This window comes from Panulirus ornatus, chromosome 15, assembly GCF_036320965.1.
Source record: "Panulirus ornatus isolate Po-2019 chromosome 15, ASM3632096v1, whole genome shotgun sequence".
In the NCBI taxonomy this organism is placed as follows: Eukaryota; Metazoa; Arthropoda; class Malacostraca; order Decapoda; family Palinuridae; genus Panulirus; species Panulirus ornatus.
Window position 1 is genome coordinate 5,358,588 of NC_092238.1, and position 17,945 is coordinate 5,376,532.

Genomic DNA, 17,945 nt, shown 5'->3' on the forward strand with positions numbered 1-17,945 from the left:
ACACATTTTGAGCAATTGCTATTACTGTGGAAGCTTTTTGGTGAGTTATTAATGGTATGATTAACTACTAATTACCAATGGTTTAATTAGATACTGATTGTTAACGTTATAATGGTATCTTGGGTAGTGATGCTGGTGGGGTTTTCATCAAGGAAGTAACTGTCGTATTTTCGGCTGTTAAATGGGATGGTGCTTATTTGGAAACAGTAATAAGGTCTTAAACGTTATTAACGTTTTTCTTTTCATTTCGGTGTTTAGCTCGTAAAGGGAGCCATTTTCTGTGTCTTCCTGACTTTCCCTGGTTGAATAACCTAAAACAGAACGGTCGACCCATCTTACACCCTTCAGCCCACAATAATATCAAAAGTCCTCCCCTAAAAGATCTATAGATTTCACAATTTCTAAAGTAAACAATAGTTGAGAGTAAGGAGTGGAAAATGAAGTAGTCCCCCATTTTCTTAATAGAAAATGGATTCTGACCTTGGCTTCGGATTAGAAGAGAGACCTTAATCTCAACTGTTTGAAACGTAAATATTTTTTTTACTCAAACCTAATGCTCATTTTCTGTAATAACTACATATCAATTCTTCGTATTTCAGACGAATTATATTAGAAACAGATAAAAAATTTACCAAGGGAAGCCAAAGTTGACAGAAACGGAGGTTTGTTGACAGACGGAATGGCCTTGGGAGCTGATTGTGCCGCTACCACTAGCAAGCCAGGGCAACACCATCTTCAGTCGTGGATAGCCACCTGTGGGAACACCAGACGAGAGAGTCTTTCCTCGCAGAAAAAACTCCATCACACATTACCCTTAAGGTCTGAAGCGATGTTGTAGTGTTCCGTGTGGATTTAAGGCTAGTGTGACATTCCTTACGACGTTTCATTCGCCTGTGATTTGATAATAGGAAAAGAAAACGACCAACTCCAGTCTTGGCGTAGGGATACGGACATTTGAGACACCAGCATGGCGCATTATAGTGTCCTAATTATTTACGATACGCTTCAACCTCGGTTTTTATATTGTAATTATATATATTTACAGAAGGACTGGAATGTGAAGCAGTGTCTGTGTGTGTGTTTGATCCTATACGGCTTGTATAGCCTATCGAAACACAAATATTGTGTATAGAACATTGTGTATATAGAACATAGACTGTGTCTGTTACACCATGTTATATGGGGTTAGACGGAACCGGTGAGTTTCCTATATTTTATATATATATATATATATATATATATATATATATATATATATATATATATATATATATATATACTTGAGCAACGGTCAGATAGCTAAGCGTCTCTGTCCCTCAGTTTCCTGCGGGTTTATGTGGATTTGAATTTAAATCTCCAACGTAGATACTCAACGCTACATGATACTTAAGTCTGAACCTTGAGAATTGAAGTTAGTACACGAATTAGTTGACAGTGGCCAGTTAACTGTGTGTGTGTGTGTGTGTCTGAACACTGAGAATTGAAGTTAGTTCACGAATTAGTTGACAGTGGCCAGTTAACTGTGTGTGTGTGTGTGTGTGTGTGTGTGTGTGTTGGAATCTAGTGTTCAAGATGCGTAACGAGCGAACATGGCCACTCCTCTATATAGGAAGGCTCTCCGCGTGAATCATATCCTGGCTGGGGCTTCATTCATTATAGGAACGACGGAAACCAAAAAGTGAGAAATATACTTCAACAGCTGATCGCTTGGGTCTCCATGAGTAGGCCTTCCCTTGTGGCGAAAGACAGGTGGGTTCGACGCCCTAATATAGTGCCACAGAGACCATTCTTAATGGCCCGTTTGAAACGCGCTTGAGAGAGAGAGAGAGAGAGAGAGAGAGAGAGAGAGAGAGAGAGAGAGAGAGAGAGAGAGCGCTGTTAATAATGAGTGCCTGTGTGTGTGTGTGTGTGTGTGTGTGTGTGTGTGTGTGTGTGTGTGTGTGTGTGTGTGTTACTTCTATTTGTGTCTGAGGGTAGAGTGTTGTATTCGCGTTGTCCACTCTCTTAACCTTATATGTATATGTACCATGTCTTTACTCATCTGTATGCGCGCGCGCATACACACACACACACCCTAGTATATGCCAGGTCTGTGTGTGTGTGTGTGTGTGTGTGTGTGTGTGTGTGTGTGAGCTTGCTTGCTTGCATGCTTGCGTCACAGAATAGGAATATTTTATGTTCTGTCTAATTCTTGATTCTGTTGTTATTCAATAAATATATCTTTACAATAAAATATATGATAGACGAGACTTCCACGGTATGACATACCTAAGGCATTGCAATGAATATTTTTTTCTTTTTTTTGCATATCATTTCAGAGCGTTCGTTTAGTTGTGGAGCAATTACGTTCGTGATGTAAATGGTCACAGAAGTGACGTCATGCCGAGAGGAAGATAGTGTTATGGCCTCACGCGTAAATCGCCCGTCACTGCTTCGACACTAAGTGTCATGTGAACAAGTTACTGAATACAGACAATCAACCTACTGATCGCAGAGCTTATTCATACCTTGAGTAATACTGTATGTTTGTTTGCATGCGTCTATGTGTAGCTTCAAGGCTGCGCTACATTCTGTAGGCAGGGAAATGATGGCTCCTTTGGAGTGGGGAGTTCCTCGTCGCGATTGTACTCCTTTTCGTCCACTGAAGGTGGGCTTTCCGCCCTCGGCGCACCACAAGCAGGCGGGGTTCGCAATGTGTGTGTCTGTGTGTGTGTGTGTGTGTGTAAAGAGTGGCTTATATAGACGAGCTTGTAGGGAGGTGAGGTGAGGGAGGCAGGTGGAATATGTGGTCGTTTCATGGTGGAGGACGAGGGTGAAAGTGGGTCTCGGGCCGCTAGACTAAGAAACTGACGTGCATACGAGAAAGAAAATGAGTTGAAAGTAATTGCCTGTGGTGGAGTGTGTGTGTGTGTGTCCTGTTTACAGTGGCACCAGGAGGTGGAGAAGGAGGGGGATGCTTAGAGAATGTCATAGGATGAAAGTAGATTAAGGTAAGGGAGTGGAAGGTTGCGTGTGGATGGGAGGTCGTGCATTTATGTCTGATGGCAAAGTAGACAGTGACATGTGGAGGTGTTGGGGTGAGGAAGTCCAATTTACAGTGGAGCAGATTAGGTATGTTAGACGCGTGGATGGTATCTGGAGGAGGTGGAGTGAGAATGGCTAAGAGGCCACACGTAAGGCAGGAAGGCTGTAAGAGAGGGTAGGTAAGAGGTAAGGAGGAAACAAAGAGGACAAATAAGACGCGGGAAAAAGAGGGCAAAAGAAGAGATGGGAAGAAAGAATATCCATGAATTATAAGCAGGATAAGGAAATGTTTTCCGGGTCGATGTGAATGGTACGGGGATAATGTGAGTGCAAATGGGGAGTAACAGTGAGTCAGTAATTTATAACTTTCTTGAGAGAGAGAGAGAGAGAGAGAGAGAGAGAGAGAGAGAGAGAGAGAGAGAGAGAGAGAGAGAGAGAGAGAGACTCTCAGCAGCCGAACCAGACGTCAGCTACCAAATGAATATATATAACGTTAATGGGATGGCCTTCATTACGGCCTCAGCTGCCCATGCCATCCCAGCTACCGTAGAAAAAAGTAATCTCATTTCAAACCAAGTTCTACTTTTAAACAAGTTTGTAAGTCTTTTATATTCTGTCAATATTCAATAATTTCGTACTTCATTCAGTCACTATGAAAGCCCCCTTTTTTTTCATCTTTTCCAACAAGCTTTCGTAGTTGATTACTGTGGTCTCTGGTTGCTGTTTAGTAGCATCTGTCTCTAACAATGTCTCTTACCGTCTCTAGAGATTCACTTCGTGATCGTCTCTGTTCGTCTGTTTCAGATTTCGGCATTTCTGTTCCTCCGTACCATTCAGTACGTTCTCTTTCTCTTCCTTGGGCCCCCAGAAATTAACCCCAGGTCTCTGTCTTCTCATTTCAACTTGTCTCTGGCCTCTGTGAAAGTGGGAGGTTTTTATTTGTTCAGTTTTAGGAACACGCGAACAAGGCCTTGATGGCCTTTTTTTTTCTTCTCTGAAATTTCCCACAAGATGTGTCTTCATTTCTCCGGCCATTCTCCTCTTGCCTTCCATCAGTTGCTTTCATCTTTTGTTTTTAAATCATGCTCTTTGATATTTTCTTTTTCTCTCTCATGTCTTCGTTTTCTGCATCCATTTGTAGGCACTGTTTATTGGTCTTTGATTATATTTCTCATCAGTTCTTTCATTCCTTTCCGGTAGATTTTGATCCCATCTTTATACTTTTGAGTGTAAGGTTCCTTCCCTTATAGACCTTCGTGATTCAATCTTTCAATTTCCTCTCAGTGTGTTCTACGAAGATGTGGTTACTGTTTTGTGCCTTACGGAGGGCAGAGTTTTACACTCGTGTTGCCCCCGTCTCTTAACGTAGTATAAATATATATCCTATGTTTTTATTCCTATGTATGTATGAACACACACACACACACACACACACATACATACACACACACACACACACACACACACATACACACACACACACACCGTAGCCTAAGCCAGGTACCCATTTTATCGACCAGCTCTCTTAGGGGAGGATGAACAGCTGGATGGACTGTGGACCGACTGCCTCGACCAGGATTCGAACCCTTGCGAGTCTGATCCCAGGCTACACCACGGAGGCCCCTGTGTGTGCAGGGGAAAGAGGGATCCAGGTACACATGACCTCCTCAACTGGTATTAGTACATTTGTGGGGCTCATGACGACCCATACCTGGTCGATTCTGGCCTCATGAAGCGTTTTGGACCAAAATCAGTTCATAGCCATTTCCCTTGTCATATACACACATGGTCGCTGCTCGTTGTGTCTCTAGTGCGTGTTGCTTGCGGTGAGTGCGTCCTGCCTATACCTCGACTGACTGACTGATTGATTTGATCTGTGCCGATGTCCCTAGGCAAATTTATTGTGCACCCCATGCTCCTCCTGTGAGCGGTAGCGCAAAAGGATTACAGGGGTGACAAAGAGTCCTACTCACACCTCAGTAGGTTGATGTTAGCCTGCTGCTCCACACAGTCATGACCTTGGCCACATCCCACTTCTCTCGTTTCATGCGCACTGTAACCTCCACCACAACACCATTGCTCCACTTTAGACTTTGCGTTTGCATTTGTTTTAGTGACTTTATAAGGTTCACGTAAGGAAATAATAGCAAGTTTATTATGTATTTTGATATCTGTTGTTGTTTTTCAGGAGACTATCGCCTCCTTCGACATCGGAAAGTAATTAGTAAAAGGTTTAGATTTCTTTTCTGTGTTATTCTTAGGTTTTCATCCGAGTGTAATGCCTTCGCTAAGAGGGGAATTAGATTCTGATATTGTCTTTCAGGCGTGAGAGAGGAAGGTACCTGAAGCAGACCTCGAGGGACGTTTTCTTTGCCGCCGAGATCGAGGATGCTGAGAGAAGACGGGGATTAGCCTCAGCCATGAGTGCCGTCGACGACGAAGGGTTCCCAGCGGGCGCAGACGAGAGGTGCAGGAGGCACAGAGTTCCCGTGAAGGATGAAGAGAGTGGAGAAGTCCTGAGGGAGAAGGTCGTCGCCCTCAGAAGACAGCAGGATCACCTCCAGGCGTCATCACCCTCTCTCCTCCATTCTTCCTCGTCTTGGAAGACATTGCACACACAGTTCCCTCTGGTGAGGGAACACCAGCGGTTTGGAGGCTTCAGAATTCAGGACGCCCTTCGAGCATGTGGTGGAGACCTCAAGCTTCGAAGAAAAAGTTTGCTGTACAGACGAGGACTTCAAGATCTCGTGAGCCCCGGTTTTCAAACGTGTGTTTATCTCGAGGGAGGTGTTCCTGTACGACGCGTCATCAGGCCCACCAAAGACATAATACCTGATTGCGTCTACGGAAGGAGGCAAATCTTCCGGGTACCCAAGGAAAGCCTTCCTCCAGAACAACGTGAAAAGACCAAAAGATCTCCCAAAACTATATGTGTAAGTATCTGGGAGGAATTTCTGTATGGGAAATCAGTGCTGAACCATTCCATTAAAACTGGTGACGAAATTCCCGGGGCGACTGACTCTCTATATAAATATCTTGGACGGTATTTATCGAAGTCTGCCATAGACATTTTGATGTACACCATCTTTTTTCTCCTGTACTTTGCGTCGTGCTGTATATACAACATGTTCTGGGAGCTTGGATCATACATCTTGTTCTCCAGTCATTTACAAATTCACCAGCGCGCCTACGACAATAAGATAGATGTCGAGTTCACAGGAAGTTCATTCCAAGGTCCGGCTTATGTGTTTGTGAGGAACTGGTGTGCGCACTGCGTTCAGAGGGACAGAGAAAAGATAATGTTCCGTTTGATGAAGAAAATGAAGGCAGATATCATAGCTAATAAAGAGAGGTAGCAGAAAGCAATCTCTGCGAAGAGAGAAGTAAGCAATCATTTTTTTCCATGTATTACTTCAAAATATGAAGTGCCAAATGAAACATATATATATTTTATTTTATTTTAAGAATTAAACTTATAAGCAAGATAGGAAGATGTATATACATTATCAAAAATATTATGGAACTCTAACGCTACTGGCCTGTCCACTGCCATTCCTATGCACTCAAAAAAAAAAATTCTCATGCTTCTGCTTTGAAAGTTTTCCTAAAACATTACTTTTCCAAAGTGGGTATAGTTACGCGGTGAAATGATGTTGAGCCCCTGCCCTATAAGAGTAGGGTTCCCATCCCGCACTCCATAAGGCATAGTACACCACCTGTCTGGAACGAGGTTTCCAAATGCGCTATAACGAACTTAGGTCACCAAAGATTATCGCTTCATTTGTTGGAAGTCTGTACCCACAGGCGACTGTCTGTCTCTGCTTGAAGCATTCCTTCCTAGTCACATGTTGTGTGTGTTCATAGGCTAGAGAGTATGATTTCCATAAACTTTAATCAATAATACGAACATATTTACGGGTATGTGCAGAGACGAAGGGTTCATCGCTTAAACCAAAAAGAGAAAAAACTGCCCACAGCGTACTATGTGCATCGATCTTGAATAATTCTTATATGAAAAATTCACTAATCAAGGGAACTTGTACCCACACGAAGGTCAAACATGTCTGAATATTTCATTGTAAGAAAATAAATTTTTTTATTTCTTTGAACTGTCTTTCGAAATTTTTTAAATTTGGAAGAAAGTAACTTGAACGAGGAAGTGGAGTAATGTAATGCCAAGGTAATCGTATATATTTTTCACTGTTTTGTTAAGTCTGTTGTTAACAGAAAGTTTGTTAAACACTGATTGATTATGTGTCTGTGTAATTCGCTGTTTTGTTAAATCTGTTGTCCTGTTGTAGTTCATTACTCTGTTGCTGTCTTTCCTGTTACTCTCTGTGTGAAGTGTATTGTTTATGTACATTTTTATATATTTGTCTTCACGACACAGATTATATGATACCGATTAATAATAAAGTATAATTCAATCATAAACACGGTACTGCTTTAGTAAAACCTACATACAAAATCTAGTTCCCTGAGCCCTATTTCCATCCCCCTTCCCCGAGACCCACTTCGATCTCCCCCTTTGTGCCGCATGGTGACCGCCGTGGTGCAGCGTTTAGCATCGTTGACCAACCGAAGTCGGATCCTAACAGGTTCGAATCCTGTTCGCGGCAGTGGATCTACAGTCAACTCAACTGTTCATCATCCCAGTGGGATTTGTCGATAAAATGGATGCCTGGCTTAGGCTATAATATATACATATATATATATAATAAATGAAAAGGTCTTGATTAGGGGATTCAATTGCCTGTATCGTTAAAGCTCCCACAAAGAAAAATGAAATAAAATACGGTAGCGAGAGGAACTGATGATTTCGAAGTCTTCTGTAGGCGAGCTATCGCTATCCTCCTGTAGAAGGCCAGGTTCGAAGCTACTCGAGACGAGGGAATTCTTAACTCTCTAATTTCAGTTAATTGTTCTAGCTTTTTCTTTTTCTCGTCCACTCGTCGCTTAGAAGAGAAACGGATTACTCGATCATATCCGGTGTATTTTAAGATTAGATAGTAACAGAATACTAATAAGGACGTGACCCATCCAAATGGCTTATGGTCCTGATGAAATATCACCATATACGCTGCAGATAAGTTCGGATCCAGTAGATAAGCGTTAAGCACTGAAGGTAAGCTTGGATACGGTAGGTAATAATTAACCTCTAACTGAACCATAAGGCTTTCTCCATTCTTTTCCCTAACTTATTCAATTTCCTTCAAAAAAAACTTTTAGGGCACCTTTCTCATGGCATATGTGTCATCCTTTTTATTCTGCTTTTTTTTTCAGTTAATACTGTTCACCTCTGGTTTTGTGCGTTCACAGAGTTGCTTAGGGTCACATACCTTTCCGATTCCCATTTGCCATACGATTTGCTGGAGCGCTGTGGTATACGGGGGACGACGTGCTTGGCATTGGACTGAACCAGGACATGTAAAGCAGCCGAGAGAAATCATGGGAAGGTCTATAGGGCCTGGTTGTCGACAGGTAATGGTTTTTGATGAGCGAATGAGGCCATTTTCCTCATCGGTTCCTGGCGCTACCTCGCTAAAGCGGGAAATGAGAAACAAGAACGACGATGAAAAAAACAAGGTCAACTCTGAGAGACGATAAATTCTAAGGCCTTTCAGACACCATATGGTACATTGTGCTCAGTGGGAGTCACTCGATCGGGAGGTGAAGGTAACTATTACAGTCTCATGATGTTAATAAACCATTAGACCAAAAACTTAATGTAACACAATACTTTGTAAATCACCTTAAGAGGTCAATATCCAAAGAATAGATTTACAAATGAATTTAATGAAAAATGTCAGGTTACTTCCCCCCTTTTTTTTTTTTTTAACACGTAGTCTTACTGGAAGAAAAAACCAAGAAATGGAATTACCTCTCTAAATGTAATCAGTTTCCAGAGGCCAGCTCTTATAAATTCTAACCACAGACATTTCCAAGGAAACGTAACGTAATCTCTACTAAAGTGAGGAGGATTTACCGACTTTGGGGGCCGAAAAGCCTCCATTATGAACTACAGCTCCTTTAAACAAAACCCTAGTGATAAACAGCATTCTTGGTGAGTTGATAAAACACATTTGTTCACTAATTGGTAAATTTATGATATCAAAAAGCAATCGTAACTGCTAGGATAGCAACAGTATACACAAGATGTTGGGTTGAGGATAGAGCTACCGTCGACATTCGTGTACCCTAGCCATCATAACATATATAGTAAAGTCTAAGCAAGAGAATCTTATCTCCAAATCTCTGCCGAGATAAGCGTATATAGTGATATTCGCGGCCGCATAGTTCTTCGGTAAGGTACTTAAGGGCAAGACACCACGAGAGCTTAGATTAGCCATTAACCTTAACTGTTTGCGGAGGAGAAGATCGAGATGTGTACAGGTGTGTGTGGTGTATGTGTTTTGATACATGTGGCTCATTCAATATGGCTCATTTCTTGTGTGGAAGTTCTTCTGCCTATAGAACAATACCAAAGGCGTTTGTTTTTCTATAATGATTATCATTAATTGAATATGCGTTCATAGAAGTCAAGAGTTACTCATTTGACTTTTGTTTTCCCGCCTCACGTCCTCGTCCATCGAGGCGTTGAATATGGAAAATATTTGTACTACATATTCAATAATGTGATGGTATAATCATACGTGGTGACTGTGACTATTACTTTAATTCATATACGATATTCATTTCAGTTTAACGCAATTAATGTATATCAAATTATTGTGATGTCCGATTTAAACTCCGCAAATTATTATTCCTGAATGTCCCTGAGCGATAATGCAGTGTGTCATATCATTTCGCTCGAAAATAGACTAAAATTTCAACTGATTTATTTGTTCGCACGATATTCAGATGAAAAAAAAAGGATACTACTTTAACACTGAGTAATCTCTCTTAGTATTCACAAAATTACGCTCCATTTTGAAAAAAAGAATACAAAGAATCAAAAAAATAAAGCGAGTCTGGTAGTTGCCAGATACCACTTTCGGAGTGGAAGTTTCTGGAAAGGGTGACATTATTCATCTTGACCAACTGTACATCAACAGATGGCCGGAGCCTCTCTACAAGCACCGAGGCTTCGAGGTCTCGTATTTGACTCTTCTTCTCATCATAGTTATCTTCGTCTTGGCCTCGCTTATTGGCTCCTTCTTCCTACGTATGAACTGATTGGTTGACCATTAATCGATCCATGTTGTTCAAGAGCCTGGAACAGCATTATGGGTAGTTTGGAGGTCACAAGCATTGGTACTGGTTGTTGCTTGTCACTGTCATGACCTTGTGGGAGGGGTGGGGCTGTTTTCTATGTATGACGCCCCAGGATCTCGCCCACTGTTACCTGACCTTACTTGTGATGAAACTTTGTAATGCCTTGTTGACGATACTGCTTATCTGTTACACGTCCTGATGTCCATTCTTATCTAGAGATGTTATGAATATTTATATGAAGGCCATCTTTTAGTTTCATGTACATCAATATATAGGTGTTACCGGACTCCACCTGCTCAAGGTTACTCCGTGAGTGAAAAGTCACCTTGGCGAGGCTGTATCAGTCTCGTCCAAGAATGTCTCACCTGAAAGGAATCTACATTTCCCTGCTGCTGGAAGCAGCGCAGCCCTTGAGCTGCAGGAGACTTTAGAAAGAGGTCCTGGGGTAATACTAATGATAACGATAATAACAATGATAACTAATAATGATAATTATAATAATGACGATAATAATAATGATAATGATGATGATAATAATAATAATAATAATAATAATAATAATAACAATAATAATAATAACAATAACAATAATAATAATTTCTCTACACTTAGTAGCAGTTTCCCGCTCTAGCGAGGTAGCGCCAGGAACAGACAAAGAATGGCCTCTTTGCCGGCATTCACACACTCTCTCTCTCTCATGCATAATGCACCGAAAACCAGAGCTTGAATCCACAATTGATAGATAGATAGATAGGTAAATACGCAGACAGATGGATGCATTGATAGATAAATGGATGGGTGGATAGATAGATGGGTGGAGAAATAGGGAGATAGATAGATAGACAGATAGATAGACAGACGGATAGAAAGAGAATGACTGATAATATCATTGGATGAGCTGGAATTACCGAGGGGAGGAGAGATGACCTTTGACGCCCCCCATATATCATTTCATATTCAATGTTCGGTATAACAAGAGGTTTTTCATGTCCTCCAAAAATTCTTAAATACTTCTCCTCGTCTCTTGCTTTTCGCTCTGTCGTAATTCTCGCTGTACTTCAAATTAAGGCCAGGCCTTAGTGTAGAGGCTCCATTATAAGAAAGAGAAAATGTCGACTAGTAAGCACTTCAGTTTCTGAAATGTATCGGTCAATGCTAGAAAATCCAGTGGCGATAAAGAATATAACAAATAACGTCGATATTCTTCAAGGTTTCGATATTTGTTACGATATATGAACGCCATGTTCGGGATGAACTTAACTGAACCCTTCCATATTTGATGATAAAGACGACACATGTACTACGTAAGGTATTAGATATCATATACCAATGTAGAGGGTATGTAATGCTACTGTGTTACGAAAACAATGCATTGTGGGTCACTCGTCATCTGCATCCATTTCATGTACGTATCTTTATACTGATGGTAACACAACTAATCAGAGATAAGTACAATGCACTGAGAGAGGTTCTCTCGTATGTGTGCGTATGTATCAGTATCCTCAAGTGTTGATAGAGGTCGCTAGGGGAAGACAGACGCCAAAGGGGGTACAGGGAATGACGTTTTCTATAAAGAAATTTGAAGATTTGTGCTTTGGGAAGAAGGAAGACGTCCAGTGTGGATATCGCAATATGGCTAATTCATGGGTTTGTTAATTGATAAATGATAATATTAATTCATGCTTACACCAAGTTCAGAGATCAGTTCCTTAAATAAAAATGTATCATGAATAAAAGAGTTTTATGAACGTATTTTTACCAGTTTTGTTTCCTCAACCGTATCTATCTAACCTCCAATTCTGTTAATTTTTCTTTCAATAAACTGCAGTGTTATCTATCGCGTGATCGGGTCTCGTATCTAATCAGCTGATGACAACCGGGACAAACAACTGAGCTTGATATTGTGAAGATAAGAGGATCGGGTGTAGAGACGACGGATTCCCCTTCTCTTAGAATTGAAGCCACTTAAAAACGCTTGGATTTCTTATCCAAGATATTAACAGACGGGATCAGTACACATGAAACGGGAGGGGTATGTATACCTCAAGGCTATCGTACACTTGGAGGGAATAACGTACTTATGTATGGGGAAAGAATGTACGATAATTTGATACATTTACACCTGGTACTGTTACCAAAGAGGAAGGTTTGATGCCTGATGCATCAAAATATATGCAGGTAACTACACAATCAACGCACTGATGTATTTACACTCCATCATCACTGTAAATGGCTATGTACCGTAAACAACCTCATCACTGTAAATAGCTATGTACCGTAAACAACCGTTACTGAAACATCACTGTAGATTAGTATTATTGTAAATTCTTATGTAAAACATTATACACTACTAGGAATGATGTAAACGCTTGTGTGTTGTGATCAATATTTGTGATCACTATTTGTGTTTTACGGAAAAAGAGTTTTACACTCGTGTTGCCCCGTCTCTTAACCTCGTATATGTATAACATGTATGAACTCATATGTAAGTATGCACACACACACATACATACGCACTCACTTACACTCCAGCCTATTCCTGGTATACATTTCACTGTAAATGATCATATGCTCTCGCCTTGTATTACTGTAAATGATTATATGCTACAGGCTTGCCTTACTGTAAATGCGCTGGAGACTAGCATTTACTGTCGTAAATCTGGGTAAATCTGGATCCATGTAAAATATCTTGTGTTCTGAAACAACGTTAAAGCGAAGCAATTGCCCCGTAAATTAGGACGTATGTAAACGTCAGTGTCGTAAACTTGCATGTTTGTAAGCATCGGAGTGTCGTAAAATTGCGTGCTTGTAAACACTAGGAAATAGCTTGCTTGTAAACACTTCGGGGTTCGTAAACTGGTATGCTTGTTAAACGTTGTAAAGTCGTAAATTCGTACACTTGTAAATGTTGTAGTCTCGAAAACTAGCATGTCTGTAAACGTAGCAGTAAGTGGCACGCTTGTAAATGGTTTAGTTTCATGACCAGTAACGCTTTTGAAAAAAAAAAACATTTACAGCAAACATTAATATATCGTAAAATCGCGTCACAACAAATATTAGTTTGTAATAATCTAGCACTGTTGAAGACTGTGGGGCAACGGAAACTTGCAATACTATAATTTGTTCCAACAGGAGACATCTTGAATGAAAGGGGAAAATCAAGGCCAAATGACGTAGAATTACCAAAATTAGAAATGTAGTCAAATCAGGTAGTCATCCCCCTAGCAACATGCGTTTTCTTTCAAATCAGTTCCTAAAGTGATAAGAGAAAACGAGAAAATTTCTTGGGGTACTTAGTAATATTTTTCTCACCTCCAAATTGAATCAATTCACTTACAAATAAGCTATAATGTATACACACGATAGCTACAATACACTCATCATGGTAAATTGATATTATTTACCATATGTAAGCATAATTAAGCCACATAATACTTTACTGTTCAAGTATACAAGCATTGACCCATCATGTACCGCTAACCTACGTATTAAATACATTACCAAATACACGGGGCTGTCAGTCCACGTCTGTATTAGCCTATCATTCATCCGTATCTGCATAACTCTTATATTCAAGTCTGTCGAGTGTCTGTAATGTCTTACTCATGCCACACCATATGGCCTGGTAAACAGAGTGTCTCAGCAAACACACAAGATTTCGAAGCTTCTCCACTTGTTTTCACTCACTAGAGAACAATGAAGCTTCACCAGTCATCTTAACCCACTGGAGGCATTGAAGATTCACCAGTATTCTTGACCCATTGGTGGTCTTCACCCTTCATCAATCTTCGCCCAGCGGAAGATCTCAAAGCTCCTTATGTCTTCAACCATTACATATCCAGAAACCTAACCAATCCCACCTATTTGAGAGTTTGAAACCATACGAGACAAAAAAAAAAGTGTAACTTGATTATATTTTTCATCGTCATAAGTGAAAGACGTTATTCACTGACATGAGAATAATGTCTCCAGAAAGGCATATATATATATATATATATATACACACACACACACACACACACACACACACACACATATATATATATATATATATATATATATATATATATATATATATATATATATATATATATATATATATATATATATATATCGTTGAAATTGGTTTGAAACATGGTCGAAAGCTCGGAGTTTCCTGTCTTAACTTTCCGAGCGACTGTATTCATATATACATATATATATTCTCAGGTAATACCTCACGTAAACTTGAAGGCAAATACTAGCATTTTCGCCACCGTAAGTCAGGGAGACCACTGCGTCAAGGGAAGCCCATCATTTGCAAAGACTGTGTGTGTGTGTGTGTGTGTGTGTGTGTGTGTAAGCGTACACGGGCTCGCTACTACTATAAGCGCATCTACCGACAAAGAGGAGCGCGTTGGGGTGCTGCTGTTAAGACGCTTACGGCGCGGGAAGAGAGGTTACCAAGACGAACTTTATCTAATCTTTTTTTTCTCCTTTGCTTTTGTCTTTCATGAAGCTAAGCCAACGACGGAAGATGTGTTCGACCGACGAACATTATTTTGGAAAGTTCGGGACATTCAAATGTTATTTGATTGTGTAAAATTTAAACACACACACACACAAAAGATGAAAAATGTATGATCTTAAACTACAAGGAAAGTGACCCATATAATACAAATGTTTTGCCCCAGTTTCGAAAACTTGGGCCGGCAGTATTACGACGGAAAAAGACAAAAGAAAAAACACGAAATTTGGAGCCGCACTAATTCCGTAAATCGGCTTTTGGGAGTTGGGTTTAAAAGCTGACAAAATAAACGGCGTCGTGGGTGCCATTACACGTGATGGTTAGTGTACAAGTTGCAACGTAGAACACGTCACTATTTTCCCCCAAAATGTTTGGGTAGACTGGCGAGGAGGGAGGTGAGGATACGCTAATATATACCATCATTGCTTGATGTATCTGTATCTGTCTAGTCTTGTTTCTGTCTGTTTGTCTGTCTCTCTCTCTCTCTCTCTGGACGTACAGTTGGCCCAGGAAATGTTGTCACCACTTCCAGATATTTTCAGTAAAAAAGTGGCATCTGGCATCGACTAGACTCGCTTTTACGTATATTTTCGAGATGAAACACAATCTTGTTCAATATTAACCGAGATAAATTGATGAATGGTGAAAGACTATTTCATTCGAATGTTGTGCAAACGAATCATGTGGTTGAAATTCTAATATATTTTCAAACGAAATGATATGACATACCAGATTATCGTTCAGGGACATGTAGGAACAATTTGCGGAATTAAAATTGGAATTCAAAATGAATAGGTATTCATTAATCAATTACGTTAAGCTGGAATAGGTATCAAAGGAAAAAGAAAATATGAAGTAAAATTCATACTAAATACGCTAATACCATCTCTTCACTAAATATGTAAAACAGATGCTTTCCATATTCACAGCCTCCATGGACGATGACGTAAGGCGGGAAAAGAAATGTCAAGTAAATAATCACTTATTTCTGTGATATATCCCTTTAACTTTCGCCATTCATCCGGAAACCTTTTACGTGATAGAAGATGAAGAAATACCAGAGAATGGTTAAGCAGTGGAAAATTCGGGTCAGAAGTTCATTAAAGGCGTCCACCTCACTGGAGACTTAACCCGGTAATGGTTAGGCTTCCCGCCCACTCTTGATATGTGGTTGCCAGACAGAGCTATTTGGAAGACTCATGTCAAAAACAGTGACATCACTTCTTTGGCCAATTGCACCTACAGGTAGTGCAAGATTAAGATGGAAAAACTGAACAGATGGAGGAAAAGATGTAGAGAGCAACGAGGCACGGGCAAAACATACACCCCAAGCAAAGGCCATTTTAGGTGAAAGAAATAGAGAGAAAAAGCAGGTATCATAACGGTCAATTCTCGATTGGTTGGTGTCCATTCAAAAAAACTATAAGAAGCAACAGCTACTTTTGTAAGGTGGAAGTTTTTAAGAGTTGTTAGGGATGGACACACAGGCTCCCACATCCCAAGGGACGAAAGAGAACTTATTACAAGTTCTTTAGTGTTAAATAAACTTGTAGAAGATGGTTGTTTTAGGAAACAATCGAGCCACAACACCAAGAAAAACTCCTGCATTGAAAATATGACTGACGTCAAATCAATCATTCTGAAGACAAACGGAAAAATGTTAAAGAATACGTCATGTATTGCAATTAACATAAGTTCCATGAGTATCTTTTTTAACCCTACCTACTTAAATGCCGAAATTTACCAATTGTTCAATGTGCGCTTTTTTTTCTTTTTGCCTCACCCACTTAAATGCCGAAATTTGCCTATTGGCAGGAGCTGACGTGTATCACTTACCGCAGTAAAACTTAGGATTAGAGGAAGTGCGATCCACGATGTCGAGTGATATATGGGGAGCGGTAGGAGTGTGTGTTTGTGGATTGAAAGAAAAAGGAAAGGGTAGCAACCTGGACCTCCAGGGTGAAGAGACGAGAAAGAAGACAAAATCACCAGGAAACTTTCGATCAACGAAGATACGTAAAAAAAAAGTTGTGGACTTACAACTATAAATGTATGAATCTATTCTTGGAATGCGTCTGTGGTGTTGCCTTTCACTACCCTTCATTCAGCACGTCATCAATCCTTTCGTAAAGTCTTCGTCTTACCTCTCCTCTCTATGGAGCGGATCTGTCAACAAATCCTATTGTAATTTTCTCACGAAACTGATCCCTCGTATCCATAAATGTTTTCTGTGCTTACATCCTGATAGTGAAGATTCCCTTAGGTTCGTATCCTTCCCTATCCTTCCCCAACCCTTGTCAAACCTCCATTGCTTTCTTCCATACACCCTATGGCTGAAGGAACTTCAACAATAACAATCACAGTCTTCTCTCCTGAAGTCCACTGATCACGAAAGCCTTTCCATGGATAAGAGACATCCTACGGTTTCTCCATCTTGGTTTCGTATACCTGATGTAGTGTCAACACCCCGCGTCTCTCAAGAGAGCCAACAGTAATTCCACTTCGTCCTCGCATCCGCCGCCTTCCACACACACACACAGACACAGACACACACACACACACACACAAACACACACACACACTCATTAGTAAGCACCTGAACCTCTCGTCCCCATATATCACCCATGAAGTGTAAATAACATGTCGTGGCTTTCACACACACACACACACACACACACACACACACACACACTTCCATTTTTCTCTCATGATTTTCACAAAAGGGAGAAAGTGAGGGTTGAGTGTGGCAGAGAATCGCTCCTCCTCCCCTCCCTCCCTCCTCCTCCCGCTCAAAGTAGGTAAATCTAACTAAGAAGCTGCAGCCAGATCCCTGCTTAACCCTTATCCCGCTTGCTAAGCCGCTTAGATCGTCTTCCCTCCCACTTCACCGTCGTTAAAGTCTTTGCGGCTCTTTCGGTGCGAAATTATTTTTTTTCTTTCCTCCACCCCGACTCTCTCGCCCCCAGCTCACAAACCAAGGATCGAAATACATTTTTCTATTCGATCTATACAAAGATCCACTGTTTATATTGAAGCGATTGGGTCGTCTTAGGAACTTTCTAATCACTTCTTTGTTTAGGTAAACACAACATTTACCAGAGAGCATTTTGTGTTCAAGTAACGCTCTTCGTCAGACACTCGTCCAGTCGCGCCTTGATAGACCAGTTGACCTTCGACAACTGGAATACTGTATATTATA

General features: G+C 40.6%; 2 protein-coding genes across 3 annotated transcripts in view; one reads left to right on the forward strand and one right to left on the reverse strand.

The window, feature by feature from the left end:
• Positions 1-17,945, reverse strand: part of LOC139753711 (neurotrimin-like) — a 518,149-nt gene that overhangs the window by 38,899 nt on the left and 461,305 nt on the right. The gene's annotated exons all lie outside the window — the stretch shown is intronic.
• On the forward strand, positions 842-7,458 carry LOC139753709 (uncharacterized). 2 transcript variants are annotated; one of them, XM_071670439.1, is made up of 2 exons: positions 842-1,198; positions 5,348-7,458. In XM_071670439.1, exons 1-2 carry the CDS (start codon positions 1,173-1,175, stop codon positions 6,378-6,380), a joined length of 1,059 nt encoding a protein of 352 aa, XP_071526540.1. In that variant the 5' UTR covers positions 842-1,172; the 3' UTR covers positions 6,381-7,458. The 2 variants fall into 2 exon arrangements, with proteins under 2 accessions (XP_071526540.1, XP_071526538.1); XM_071670437.1 differs by lacking the exon at positions 842-1,198 and adding an exon at positions 1,521-1,749.

Excerpts from the sequence above, each read along its gene's own strand:
- LOC139753709 (XM_071670437.1), top strand. The coding sequence starts at position 1,718 with ATGAGTAGGCCTTCCCTTGTGGCGAAAGACAG. Across the intron at positions 1,750-5,347 it reads TCCCTTGTGGCGAAAGACAG|GCGTGAGAGAGGAAGGTACC; the intron begins GTGGGTTCGACG and ends ATTGTCTTTCAG.